Source organism: Tachypleus tridentatus, chromosome 6 (assembly GCF_004210375.1).
Source record: "Tachypleus tridentatus isolate NWPU-2018 chromosome 6, ASM421037v1, whole genome shotgun sequence".
Taxonomy (NCBI): Eukaryota; Metazoa; Arthropoda; class Merostomata; order Xiphosura; family Limulidae; genus Tachypleus; species Tachypleus tridentatus.
Window position 1 is genome coordinate 27,210,808 of NC_134830.1, and position 15,390 is coordinate 27,226,197.

At 33.1% G+C, this 15,390-nt stretch overlaps 1 protein-coding gene across 3 annotated transcripts in view; it reads left to right on the plus strand.

Moving 5' to 3' along the window:
• Positions 1–652: 652 nt before the first annotated feature.
• LOC143252130 (PR domain zinc finger protein 12-like) overlaps positions 653–15,390 on the plus strand; it is a 28,034-nt gene continuing 13,296 nt past the window's right edge. For all 3 annotated transcript variants that reach the window (XR_013028851.1, XM_076503809.1, XM_076503810.1), the window contains exons 1-2: positions 653–1,075; positions 14,117–14,295. Coding sequence is in view for 2 of the 3 variants with exons in the window: in XM_076503809.1 (XP_076359924.1) it covers positions 14,221–14,295 (75 nt within the window). In the remaining variant the exon portion in view is untranslated. The remainder of the gene's footprint in view (positions 1,076–14,116; positions 14,296–15,390) is intronic.

Genomic DNA, 15,390 nt, shown 5'->3' on the forward strand with positions numbered 1-15,390 from the left:
GAATATTTAACACGTATTGTAACAATATATTTTTAAGATGATGCTAAGAACATTTAACACGTATTGTAACAATATATTTTTAAGATGATGCTAAGAATATTTAACACGTATTGTAACAATATATTTTTAATAGTGCTCTGCAGGTTCTTTGGTATAAGTATATATATCATACACAGTTAATTTGTTATAGCCTAAAAATAAGCTATAATTATAGATCTGGGATCATTTTAATTAGTGCGGCGTTTTTGTTTATTATTTTTAATTTTTGGGGGGCTTGTTTTTGGGCTATAACAAACTAATACAATTAGTCAGAGGTTTGGATTTGCTGTTTTTAACACAGTCCTTCCTTTTGATTTTGTTCACTTAACTTTATCGGTATTAATTTTTTTCTAAAATATCAAATTATTATATTTCCCCTAGTAGCTATATTTACCACAAGACTAGAAAGTTAAAGCCAGTTGTATTATCAGTGCGATTTATCACTGCTGTACCTTCTTTGTTAACAATTATTTTGACCATAGTCCATTTTTCTAGCATTGTCGTTGTTGTTTGTTATTAAGTACAAAGCTACACAAAGAGCTATTTGTGCTCTGCTCACCATTGATATCGAAATCCGGTTTCTAGCAGTATAAGTCCGCAGACATACATACTACTGTGCCACTGGGGGAACTCTCTTACTACCACGAGAAATTTTCCCTTCTTAAGAATTCTATTTTATGAGCATTTGAAACTGATTTTGACTCAATAAATGAATATATATATTTACGTTGCTATTTTGAGTGTGTGAACTTTCCATCCAAGTAAAGCAGTAGTATATTAACGAGCTAGATTCACACATTGATTTGTTTGATTTATATAAATGATAATTATTATTTAGTTAATTAATTTTTACACATAAACTTTCCACTTTTCCTTTGCAGTGTCGATGTTCCAAGTGACAGTGTAGTTGTGGGTAGACACAAAATTATCACTGCTGAGCTCTTACACTCATACCTCTATGGACGATGGGGACAGTGGAGTGGTCAACCTCCCCCGCAACATGTCCAAAAGAAATTAGCATCAGAACTTCCACAAGGTATCTCTTTATTTGAATATACATATATATTTGCAATATAGATAGCTTTATCTTAAGATTAAACTTCATCTTTGGGAACCATTTCTATACAATAGACTGTTTATTGTAGATTTTAGCATTCAAGAACTTTTTCACTATAATTTTCACTATTTCACTATTTTATTTTTATTGAAAAATTATTTTTGAAAAGATAATAACTGTTAATTGATTTTAAATTTTGTATTGAAAATAAGACAGTAGATTGAATTTCGCGCAAAGCTACACAAAGGATGTTTGCACTAGCCGTCCCTAACATAGCAATGTAAGACCAGAGGGAGGGCAGCTAATCATCACCACCTACGGCCAATTCTTGGGTTGCTCTTTTACCAACGAATATTGGGATTGACTGATACATTATAATGCCCCCACGACTGAAAGGGAGAGCATGTTTGGTGTGACGGAGCTTCTAACCCGTAACACTCAGATTAGGAATCGAGTGCCTTAACCACTTGGCCATGCTGTGTCTCAGTAGATTGAAGCCAAAAGATATTTTCGGAATAATATTTACTTACGTTAAACAGCAGAATGAAACAGGAGAGTGAATCAAAATAATATTTACTTACGTTAAACAGTTTTGTATTGCGAATAAAATACAGTAGATTGAATTTAAAAACAAATCTGATTTGAATTACGTTAAACAGCTTATTCACTACTGTTTCTAAATTTGTTTTTTTGTTTTTTGGCAACCAAAACAGTAGGTAAAATGTAAAAACTGAAATACAGAGTTATACAAACATCAAAGTTATCAATTTGATTAATTTATGAACTCAATGCAACATATTTTCAATTTACCTTTGTCAAATATGACGTACAAATTATTAGGAGAGTTTAAGGAAATGTATAAGAAATTGGAATTCATACGAACCAATAGCCATTCTTTTGTTTTGTTCTTTGTTTTTCGCACAAAGCTACTCGAGGGCTATCTGTGCTAGCCGTCCCTAATTTAGCAGTGTAAGACTAGAGGGAAGGTAGCTAGTCATCATCATCCACCGCCAACTCTTGGGCTACTCTTTTACGAACGACTAGTGGGATTGACTGCACATTATAACGCTCCTACGGCTGAAAGGGCGAGCATGTTTAGCGCGACAGGGATGCGAACCCGCGATCCTCAGATTACGAGTCGCACGCCTTAACACGCTTAGCCATGCCGGGCCAATAGCCATTCTATTCTACAATCCATTTGCTTGTATAAACAGTGTTTCTTTGTGAATAACTTCTTAACGTTTTGTCCGTTCTCGCACATTTGTGCCTCGATTATCTTTATAATAATACGTTATGTATTACTGAATATCAATCGTTGTTCTGTTCTGAGAATAATATGATACGTAAGGGTTAACATCTGGAAAAATATTTAGTAATTTGTTAAAGGCCAAAAACACGTAACACTTTGCTAATTGTTTTAGGTAAGAGTATTAAAATGTTCGTTTCCAGAAATTTCATCCATAGCGTATAAGATAAGAATAAAGTTATTAAAATCACCTGAACGTCTAAAGTTATCTCAGCCACTCAAACAGCGAATCGCAAAAAGATAGAAACACACAAACCACATCTTCACTATAATTTATAAAACCTGCTTATCATAAGTGTAATAAGCATATTAGCCTATTCGTATGTGTAAAAACATTAAACTATTCAGCTAGAACAAGCGCTATGTGATAAAATATTTTATTTGTTTTAGCGCATAGCTACACATTTGGCAATTATTTCCGATTTCATCATGTAGAATCGAATCTTGGATTCTAGCGTTATAACATTCTAGCGTTATAATTTCATAAAATTATTGATGATCCACAGAAAAAACGTACCATTAAAGAGAGAGTGTGTGTGTGTGTGTTTGTTGTTAGCAAAGCCTTATCAGGCTAACTGCTGTGTCCACCGAGGGGAATCGAACTTCTGATTTTAGCGTTATAAATCCGTATACTTACCGCTGTACTTGTAGGGGACCCATAAAAGAGAGCAGGAAATGTTCTTCTTTGAGCAAGTATTTTGTTAGCATTTTGTTCCCCAGTGGTACATCGGTATGTATGCGGATTCACACTACTATAAACCGGGTTTCGATACCCGCGATGGACAGAACACACATAGCTCTTTATATAGCTTTGTGCTCAATTACAAATAAACAACTTGCAGCATTTTACAAAGGTACACTGCAAGTAGCCACTTAATGTTGAATGAAGGCTTTTTTTAAGTAATAGGGAGATTGGGCAGAACAAACTTTGAATCTCTTAACCTCTGTGTAGTGAAAGATGCAAAAACTGAACGTTCGAAACTGTAACTTGTTTTACAATTAAATGATCTTTGTTTAGTAAGGTTATAATAAAAAATCAACCAGGAACTATATCTTTGACCACAAAATGTGACGATGCTTAAAAAACAAAAAAGTTACCAGCGCTAATCTGACAGTTTTGAAACTTTCACGCTTTGCTTCTCTTAGCGAAAGGACAAAAATGTTTCAGTTTGAAAAATGGTATCAAAACAGGATTTAAATACATGCAAACGTTCAAGACTGTTTATTTTATTAGCACATTTCTTGGTGTGATTTTTATTTGTACGCCTGCTTTTAAAAATGCTCTTTTTTTTCATTCGAAAATAAATATTCCGAAGCTAAATATATTTTTAAACACTTGGCATAAAACTCAAATCAAAAGAAATATCCGGGTTTTTTATTTGTTTGTTGCTGTTTTTTTTCTTCGTTTTCGTCATGATTTGGCAAACCTTCGTATTTTCAATTTGTCGTTTGAGTCTGTTTATACTTAAAAGATGTAAAAAAGAGAGCGTATTAACTTCTTCCTTTTTGTTACCAAGCGTGTTAAGGCGTGCGACTCGTAATCTGAGGGTCGCGGGTTCGAATCCCGGTCGCGCCAAACATGCTCGCCCTTTCAGCCGTGGGTGCGTTATAATGTGACGGTCAATCTCATTATTCGTTGGTAAAAGAGTAGCCCAAGAGTTGGTGATGGATGGTGATGACTAGCTGCCTTCTCTCCAGTCTTACACTGCTAAATTAGGGACGGCTAGCACAGATAGTCCTCGTGTAGCCTTGTGAGAAATTCAAAACAAACAAACAAACATACGCTATTAGAGAGTTAGAGGGATCCGGATCCCCTGAAATGTCGTTCGTCTCCCTAATGTAATGCTCTTTATTAATCTAATTGCATTATATTTGGTCCCATCATATACCCCATTGCTCCTCCCACAGTTAAGAAAAGCTGTAACTAGAGCTGAATTACAACAAAGCGCAAATACCAGTTGGTTCTTAAGAGATCCGACATGGTCAGATGGGTTAAGGTGCTCAACTCATAATCCAAGGTCCGCGAGTTCGAATCACCGTCACACCAAACATGTTCGCCCTTTCAGTCATGGGGGCGTTATTATAAGACGGTCACATTATAAGAGTTGGTGGTGGGTGGTGATGACTAGATTAGCTCCCTTCCATGTAGTCTTACACTGCTAAATTAGGGACGACTAACGCAGATAGCCTTCGCGTAGCTTTGCGCGAAATTAAAAAACAAACAAGCTCATATGGTTCACACGATATACAATGCTATATACTTATAAATCGGCATAGTTTTCTGATTAAGAAAACAAAACGTGTCTATATTTAAAGCTTTCCTTCCTATAAATGTTTGTCTTTAACATATTACAATTCACCACTGTATACAGTATAGAAATCGGTTACTGTGTTTGAACACAAGCACGTAAATAGTCCTTAAAGAAAAAAAAATCGGTGTGTTATGTGTACATAAAAAAAATCTTTTTCAGATATAAACACCTCTTGATAACTTCCCCTATTTCATGTGTTTATGGTTTGCTAGAAGACGACGACAGCACAGATCACGTGAGCGTGAATAAAACATCAACATCGATATATATATTTAATACGATTCATTTTGTTTCTTCATGCGATTACTGGGCGTGAAATGTTCTCATCAACACCGCGTGTCGTAATTATGCCGTTCCTCTCTTGTCCAACTTGCGCACGGCAGCAGTTACTCGCGTAATAATCTTATTGTCCACAAGATAGCACCCCGCGACTTGCACGTGCCATGACTCCTTGTCACATGACAAAACACCGACAAAGAGCGTTATACTGTGCTCGACTCTGGCTGAGGCAATAAGACACCAGCCTGTTATGTGCTTTGTGGCATATGCTTCAAAACCCTCATCTCTAATGGACATCAGATAAAATCAGACCAAAAAACAAGTTCGTCAAATAGTGTGTGAGAACAAATCTTGGTAATTTAGTCTTCAGTTGTATAAAATGGAGTTGTCGAAGAGCAGATGGACTATTTATCCTCGTGTTATAACTATAGGCCGGCCTAGAAATCTAAAACAGTTCTCTCTTTATGTTTCCAAAGAGGATTGTATTGCCTTCTACTTAGTAAGCCTATTTATAATTGTTATACAAAAGCGTTTAACCGTTTTTTACCCACTTTATATTGTCATCTATATCCACTTAAGCTCTGTTTTATCTTTCCTAATTCCATTATACGTTTCGATTGCTTAGCCCTAAATAAACGCAAAGTCTGGGTTTTTTGGTATGTCTGAAAGGATACTTTAACTTGTTCTCTGTATTAATAAACGCCATAATTTTGTTCGTCTAGAGTTTATAAAGAAAGGGAAAATCGGCATCATCTTGGTGAAAGTATGAAAATGAAAACAAAAGTTTTCGCTAACTTTAATTAAACACTCTTGTAAACTGTGTAGTCACAGCTTAAAGGACTTTAAAATATTTATAACCGAGAAATATCTAAAGTGCTGAACATGTAAGTTTGGTTTTAAAACACGTGCACCTGAAGGATGGCATCTTTATGTTGCAAATTAATATGGCACTCAGGAGCCATAAAATAATAATTAAAAAAAATCATCTATCTACGTAATAAGTTTACACTGAGACACTTACACTGACACTAACACTGGGTAATTGATTTTCAATTTATTTGATTTCTACAAAACTCTACGTTGTTTGTTATTAAGCACAAAGATACACAAAGAGCTAACAGCGCTCTGCCCACCACGGGTATCGAAACCTGGTTTCTAGCAGTATAAATCCGCAATTTTAGACTGAATTTTTTAAAGAAAACATTCAAGAATCCATAGCTTATGAATCAATTAGTAACACTAACTATTCCTTCACTTGTATGTTTGCGGCCTCACCACGCTAAAAATCGGATTTTGATACCCGTGGTGGGCAGAGCGCAGATAGCACGTGGTGTAGTTTTGTGCTTAATTCCAAGCAAACAAACGAACAAAACATTTTCAGTTTCAGTTTAAGCAAAATACCTATATTATATATTCCTATATTCTATATTATAACAAAACAGATTCATAATTTTTTTTATTATTTGCATTAATAAATAACACACAATATGACCTTTTTCCATCAAGAAACTACGTTCAGCTAAATAAATTACGGTCATTGTTTCTTTCTTTTTCTTCTGTTACACAAAGCCGGCGATTTATGCAGATTTATAACCGAGCAAACGCAGGTGGTTCGGTTTGGTAATAAAATAGAGCTGTCAGATGTGTCAAGCCTCAACCAATGATATCCAGTACATTTTATCTGTAATACCACGCTGTGGCTCAGCAGAAGTCAGCGATTAGTCCTCGTGATAACGGACAGTGTGGCATTGATTTATTATCGAACTTACACGGGGTCAATTAGACGCGGAAGTCCTTGGTTACCTAAAGATTAAAGATTGTTGGGATTAGGCGTATCTTAATCTTCTGCGTAAATAGTGCTTTCAAAAGTGTTTTGTGGTCTTGTGAGTTTTTTTCCAATAGCTAGAAAAAAACACATGACGAATGATGGTGTGTGTTCAAGCAGTATACCTCCCGCCTTTTGTCCGTAGATCCCTGCGGCGCAGACGTAGACCGAAGTTTCGTAACGAATCATAATAAGCGCGTGTTTAACTTTTGGAGGATCGAAAATTTATATTTGAGTAAACATTTATCATCCATAATAAGGTTTTAGCTTTTCAGAAGCTTGCCGTTGAATTTGTTAAAAATAACTGAAATTTGATTTTCTCGTATACAGATATACGTATGTGTGTGTGTGTGTTTATTGCATTGTTCAGACTTTTATGAAGTTAATTATAATAGCCTTAACTAGATGGCACATCAAATTGAAACCATAATTTAGCCTAGTTTGTTTGTTTGTTTTGGAATTTCGCACAAAGCTACTCGAGGGCTATCTGTGCTAGCCGTCCCTAGTTTAGCAGTGTAAGACTAGAGGGAAGGCAGCTAGTCATCACCACCCACCGCCAACTCTTGGGCTACTCTTTTACCAACGAATAGTGGGATTGACCGCCACATTATAACGCCCCCACGGCTGGGAGGGCGAGCATGTTTAGCGCGAACCCGCGACCCTCGGATTACGCGCTAGGCCATGCCGGGCCATTTAGCCTAGCAAGCTGGTTATAGTAACTATATTGTTGCTAATGTAATAAATTGTAATAGCAATAGATGTCTCACATATCCTGTTCTAAATACTTTTCATCCTATTACTTACACTAATTCATTTTGTAAAATAAAAAATATAATTTATTTATTAACGTGTACTAAATGTAATATGGAATATACGAGTCAAACTTCAAACCCGTTACACATACGTATAAATTTGCATAGAGCTCAAGTTAAAAACAATTTAATGAATTTATACAATTGAAACATTTCAGGATTCATCTTTTACCTTGGTTTAGATAACTATATTAGAATTAGTCAATGAAGACACCAATACTTCGAAGAGAAAATTTTTACATTTTAAACCTAAAAACATTATGTCCTTATGAATTAAACCAACATTTCAATAGTTCTACTGCTTTGAGTTTGAGTAATGATTATTGTATTGCTAATTTCTTCTTTATAGATAACTTTATTCACAAAAATAAAAAACTAGAGATAAAGGAAATAATAAAGTAAAATGGATTAATTTTTTAGAATTGTGTAGTTATTTAGATAATAGTTTTTATACTAGCATTAGTGTACGTAAACTATTTTTTTTAAAAGATTTAAAATTTAATGTTTCAAGTTTTGAAAAAGAGAAACGGAAAATAAAACCTCCATATTTGATAATTAATTTTAGACATAATATAATCAACGACTTACAGATTTCTGAAATTATTCATCAATCTCTAAACAATAATGTGTTTTCTTTGTGAAAATTTAAGGCCTACCGTCAGTTATAAATATGAAGTTCCAATTGGTCCATTAATACATAATTATAACAGTTTTTTAGCTAATTTAAATGTAGATGATGTTAATAATTTACCTTGTGAATGTGAAAATAGTTTATTTGTTGATACATATTATTACTTCTAATTTAGATATTATAAAAGACAAAATATTACCTGAAATAATAAAAAATGAGCCGAATACAGAATAGCAGCAAAATGTAATAAAAATAATATTCTAAAATCTCTTGAAAAAATATTGATAAATATATATTTTAAACCTTGATTATATCACAACTTATCCACCTAGATGGTTTTTTAGAATGGAAATTGTATATACCTAAAAAATAAAATTATCCCACATAAACTTTAAAATATACCATACAGATTTATCATTTAATCAGCTAAAAATAAGATTAAAGAGCTGCAAGAAAAATATGTTATAGTTCCTGTTGATAAACCTAACTGTAATATTAATATAATTTGCAAAACATTATATGCATTAATTATAATAAAATAAATTAATAATACACAAACTTTTAAACTTGTCAACCAATCCAATGATATAGTAATTAATAATTTCGTTAAAGCTTATCATAAATTTTCTTCTAATCATAATTCTTATATAGTTTACCGTTTTTTTTTATGTTATTCCAAAATTACATAAATCTCCAATTAAGTTTAGATTTATTTCCAATTCAATAAAAACAATTATCAAACAACTGGTTATATTGTAAAATAAATTACTTAATATTTTACTTGATAAAATATAAAATGTAAGTATTAACAATAAAAGACATACGTTTTGGATTATAAAAAATAACCAACCTATTTTAGAATGTTTAAGGAAGTGTGAGCAAGTAAATAGTATTCAAATATTTGATTTTACAACATTATACACCACAATACCATTAAAAGATTTAATTTTTGTTTTAAATTCATTAATAGAACAATATTGTTATCCTCGCGTTAAACTGAAAAAAAGAAAATATACTTCCAAAAACATAAAAGCTACATTAAGTTTCTGTATTTTGTAATAATTTTATATTTTTCAATAAACAACTTTTAAACAAGTAATAGGAGTTCCAACGGGTGCTAAATATTCAACTTATGTAGCAAATTTATATTTATATTACTATGAAAATATATTTATTGAAAACTATGCAAATCCAGATATTTTTACTTTAACTTAGAGATATATTGATGATTTAATTAGCATAATTAATTCTGAAATATATAATTTTATTGAGGCCATTTATCCAAAAGAATTAGAAATTGAAAATACTTCAATATCTAATACAGATACGCATTATTTAAATTTATAAGTTAAAGTAATTGATAAAAATGATATACATATATCAGATAAAAAAGATATTTTGATTTACCAATTTATGGTTTACCCTCCTTGCATAGTAATATGCCATAACCATCTATTATAAACATTATAACTTCACAGTTATTCAGGTGTAATAAATATGTAATAAATTACCATCTTTTGCTCGTAATGTTGATATACTGATACGAAAATTAATAGTTAATGGATTTAATAAAAATATTTTAGATAAACTTAATAACTTATTCTTTAATAAATACAAAAATGCATTAAATAAATACAGATAAAGTAGAAATCAGATAAATTATACTACACATTATTTTTATTTAAAAAAGTTCATCTAAGAACAACTTGGTACTACTTTATGCGGATGTACACTTTAAGTCGCATGACAGTCATAGTAAATTATCACTTTACTGTTGTGTTAATTAATGCCTTTACCATATTTGGGTCAGGAATGCTAACTTTAAGAGGTAAGTTTTATTTTACGTACCTCCAAATGGTAGTACCTTATTTTCATCTTTTTATGTTTATCTTTTTTCTTATTTTAACTTGGGAAAGCAGTCACCTTTTCACAACTTTCTGCAAGCGTTATATACCACAATATATAGGGTGATATAGATGTGGGACGTTGTGGGCTTGAGCACCCACATCTTGATCTCCTAATTTCTAATTTTCTTATGTGAGACTAGCGAATTGGAGGTTAAGACTGATAGATGGTGTATCTACACCGCAATGTGGGTCCTACTTCTTCAGTCACCTCCGAAACCTAGGATACATTTTTATAATCCTACATTGTAGCTTGTACCCTAGGATCTTTTTAAAAGTATACAGCGTAGTTTGTTTCATGTTAATGTTTTTTTGTTTATGGCTTAAAATGTTATTGTTATAATATATATGGTGGAGAGCTTAAGAAAGTAATCATCATATTTTTTGCGTTTCATTGTAGTCAAGAATATATGAGTGATAATTTATTCCTAATAATTACTAATTATTTTATGGAAGATAATAAAACAAGCCAATTCATCAGTAATAAATAGACGAACCGTCCCTTATTTAATAAAACAACACAATTTTGCAGAGTTAACGTTAATTATGCTTAAAATGTTCATAACATATACCTATTGTTACATATTACCATTTCAAATAGACTAAAAACAGAGTTAAATTTTAATTTGGATTTAGAAGTCAATTCAATGTCAATATGTATCAAATTTATAATGTTTGCCAACAAGATTGGTACACATTGTTTTATTTCTTAATACAAATATATTTTAATACACAAACAATAATACAATTTTTAATAACAGTTATTACAAATATTTATGACAAATAATGATTTATGTGCAAAACGTTTACAGATATTGAGTCTTCTATCTGATCAGAAAATTCCTTGATTTCTTATCGAAGGTTCACGATGAGCGAAGTAATTTCGAGTTGATATAACTACATTTCACTCAACGTGAAGCTAGCTAATTCTTCGCTGATCACACGTGAGTTTTTCACAACTAAAGCTGTATAATGTTTTCTTTAAAATATTAATGTTGAGCGTTAATCTGCTGAAGTTAAACGTTCTGTAATTTTCAAAATCTATACACGTTCCTGGTCAATATAAGAAGTTCCCGATTAATAAGTGTCAATCATAGTTATAGCTTCCGAGGTTTATAGTATACCAACTGAAAGAAACCAATAATACATACTGTCTTTTTTAGTGTTGGTTGATTTTATAAGAGTAAAGAGAATTTCTAGAAATACAGCTGGCACAACAACACCGACGATCACTGTAGTTCACATACATTTAATGTATATGAGATAATTCCGCAATACAGATTTAACATTATTAGTTATGTGCATTTATTAAACCTAAATTTAATACAAACAAACGTCAAAATTAAAACGCATATATAATGGTAAATCTCACTAATTTTTGAATTAAGTGTAAATTTGAAACTTTCATTCATAACATTGTGTTCATTATGACACTGAATTTTGTTACAATAACTTTTATCATTCAGTATTCAGAGATCCATTAATGTCCAAGTAAAACAAAGAAGGAATGTTTTGAAACAGATTTTACTAGCACTTGTTAATTTTAATGAAATAGTAGCAAATTTAAATTTATGAATGCATTGTACTTTCAAGAAACTCTTCTAATAATATTAGACAACATCTCCTTGCTTAACCTTCTACAAATGTACTGAAATCTTTGGACAACATAAAAATAATTTTAAAGCTTCCAATGTAATCGTTTGTTTCTTGTAAGCTCTTTTAGTGAGCAACTATAGACAAGTTTTTTTCTCTCTCTCTCTAAGGCTTGTTATGGTCAGGTTGTCAGGGCGCTCGACTTACAATCTGAGGGTCGAAGGTTCTAATCCTAGTCACACCAAACATGCCTGCCTTTTCAGCCGTGGGAGCATTAAAATGTTACCGTCAATCCCACTATTCGTTGGTAAAAGAATAGTTCAAGAGTTGGCGGCAGGTAGTGATGACTAGCTGTCTTCTCTCTAGTCTTACACTGCTAATAAAGCGTGTAGCTTTATGCTTAGCAACAATAACCAGCCCAAATATGTTTATTCCATACAAGTTTTTTGTTTGTAATTATTTGGCCAAACATAGTCCAATTATTACTTTGTCGGTTATGTATCTGTGTATGCGATATTCGCGTCTCTAACTGCCAAAACAATTTGCTCTGAACTTTGGATCTGTAGGTCTATTACAAAAATGACTATCAAATCCTATTATTTCAATTAATTTTATTTTTTGTTTGTTTGCTTTAGAACAAAGCTTCACTGGGCTATTAGCTGTATCTACCGGGGAATCTTACCCTTGATTTTAGAGATGGACATCCATAAACTTATTGCTGTTCTATAAAAGAACTATTCAATTAGGGTGGCACAAGAGTTGCTGGTATACACTTCTGAATAGTTGCCCCACCTGACAGATTAGAGGGAATACAACTGTTCAGATGTATGTACCAATAAACAGTAACTACCTGAAGAAATATTCATAAAAATATCCCAACGATTAGTTATAACAGGTTTAAAACAGGAGTTACAAGAGCATTAAAGTGATGAGTTCTGTTTGTTTTTGAATTTCGCGCAAAGCTACTCGAGGGCTATCTGCGCTAGCCGTCCCTAATTTAGCAGTAAAACTAGAGGGAAGGCAGCTAGTCATCACCACCCACCTCCAAGTATCTTTTATAGTTTAAAAATTAAAATGTAATATTTTTAGCAGAAGATACATATATGAAAAATAACACCAGAGGGCTTTATGTGTCGAATCTTATTCAGGCTTCGTAAGGCTTAAAGAACGCAGTTGCTTTGCCTTTGGAATCGTAGTCAGAAGGTTGCGAGTTCGAGACTGATGCTCGTCCAACTCTTCAGTGCTTGAATAAGATACCTTACTCTGGTTGTTTCAGTCTGTCCAGCTATTAAGTGAGAGTTAACGTGCGAGAGGCCAGTATTCTGTTCAAAAAATAATGTGTCACCATTCTGTACCACAATAGGTTCAGCTGAATGTTTCCAGCCTTATACTTGATCAAAGTATTTCCAACATCGCTTCACTATTATTCAATATAGATATTTTAAAATGTGAACAATAACTCTAAGTATAAGCTATAAAAAAAAAGACAACAGATCCACTTCTCTGAATTTTACTTTGATGGGTCCTTAAATGTGAATATAAAAGAAAAGCATAATTTCAATTGTTCTGAGTAGAGATAAATTGTTTAGTTTGTAATATTTACTACCTACTTCTGTACTTTAATCAGTAAAGTATTTATAATAAAAATTATGAAAACAATGAATCTTAAACACCATTATTAAAAAAAATGAATTTAACCTCGACCCTAAGGTTCATGAACCAGATGTCCAGGAAGACCAATTGTCTCAAGGGTAGGCTTTGTTTGGTTTGTTTGGAATTTCGCGCAAAGCTACACGAGAGCTATCTGCACAGGCCGTCCCTAATTTTACAGTGTAAGACTAGAGGGAAGATAGCTAGTCATCAACACCCACCGCCAACTCTTGGGCTACTCTTTTACCAACGAATAGTGGGATTGACCGTCATATTATAATTCCCTCACGGCTGAAAGGGCGAGTATGTTTGGTATTCGAATCCGCAACCCTCGGATTACGCGTCGAGTGCCTTAACTACCTGGCCATGCCAGGCCAAGAAAACAAGTACCCTAAGGGATGCCAAAAACTTGTTGTTATGCTGAGAAAATCAGCTCTTAACCATGAAATACTTCCGTTTTGTGTGTATTGTGTAAAGCAATTAATGGTTTTCATCATTTCTCTACACTGAGTTTTGTAACAGAAAAAACGTGCACAAAATAAGGATAGCACTGGTGGTAATCAGGTTAATAACTGGTAGGTAATTTTAGAGTTAACTGTACAGTATCTGTGAAGGGACTACTAGTTTTCCATCACAGAAATATTTCTCAGCTTGGCATGAGTGTTAGGTTCCAACAATGGACTGTTTTTTATCCGTTACTCATTATAGGACTGCTGACTAGAACTCCTGTTCAGTTAAAGCTGGGAGTCTCAACCATACCAATTCTCCATAACGGCGTGTTTGCTGCTGAGTGGATTACTAAAGGAACTGAGATGGGTCCATATCCAGGGATTGTTCGACCCAAAGAACATCTCATGATCACGAGTGATACTGACAAGGTTTGGGAGGTGAGTCTTAATTCATTTTACATCTTCAAATTACATAAAGTACGTTTTTAAGAAGCGAAATCCACGGCTACACCAGTCTCAAACTAGTTTATTTACTTAACTAAAACTTTTAATAGTTAAAGTCATTATACATATCAGTTTCAAATAAAGCTTTGAGATATTTTTACCTTCAGTATTTCAATACACAGGTAACAAGAAACGTTTGGTAACAAAGTGTGATGTGAGGATGGTTGTGTGAAAAAGTACAGAAAAAGGTAGTGATGAATACACAAAAAACCACACAAATATTCCTTCGTAAGTAGCCAATAAGTTCTGAGTTACAAACTTGTTGTTATTAGCCAGTGTAAGACTGTATATCACTATTCGGTTTAAGTACTTTTATTTAAACCTGAATTCATGCAGTTGACAAGAACATTTAATTGTAGATAAAAGTTATTCTTAGAAATAGTTGGCTTCTTATGTAGTGATGTTTGTATGTACTCATCTCTACCTTTTTTACGTACTTTTTAGCATTGCCGTCCTTACATCATATCTAATTTTTACCAAACGTTTTTGCCCTTTTCTAAAATAATTTTATTAAAGCAGGTTGATAAGTGAACATTGTTTTATTTTTACAATCCTATATATATATATTGTTTGTTTGGTTTGAATTTCGCGCAAAGCTACTCCAGGGCTATCTGTACTAGCCGTCCCTAATTTAGTAGTATAAGACTAGAGGGAAGGCAGTTAGTCATCGCCACCCACCGTCAACTCTTGGGCTACTCTTTTACCAAGGAAGTGTGGGATTGATCGCACATTTTAACGCCCCACGGCTGAAAGGGCGAGCATGTTTGATGCGACGGAGATTCGAACCCGCGACTCTCAGATGACGAGTCGAACGCCTTAACCCACCTGGCCATGTGGGGCCAATAGATTATTAATCATCACTGGCTGTAGTCTTGACTTCACAAGACTTAATAACGAGGAACCTACAGTAAGGAAATAACATATGAAAAAGATATAACTCCATCATCCCTATATTCATGTTTGCATTACTTTTGGCACTACCATCCCTACACCACCTTACATTTACAAAATATTTTTTTTAATTCTTAC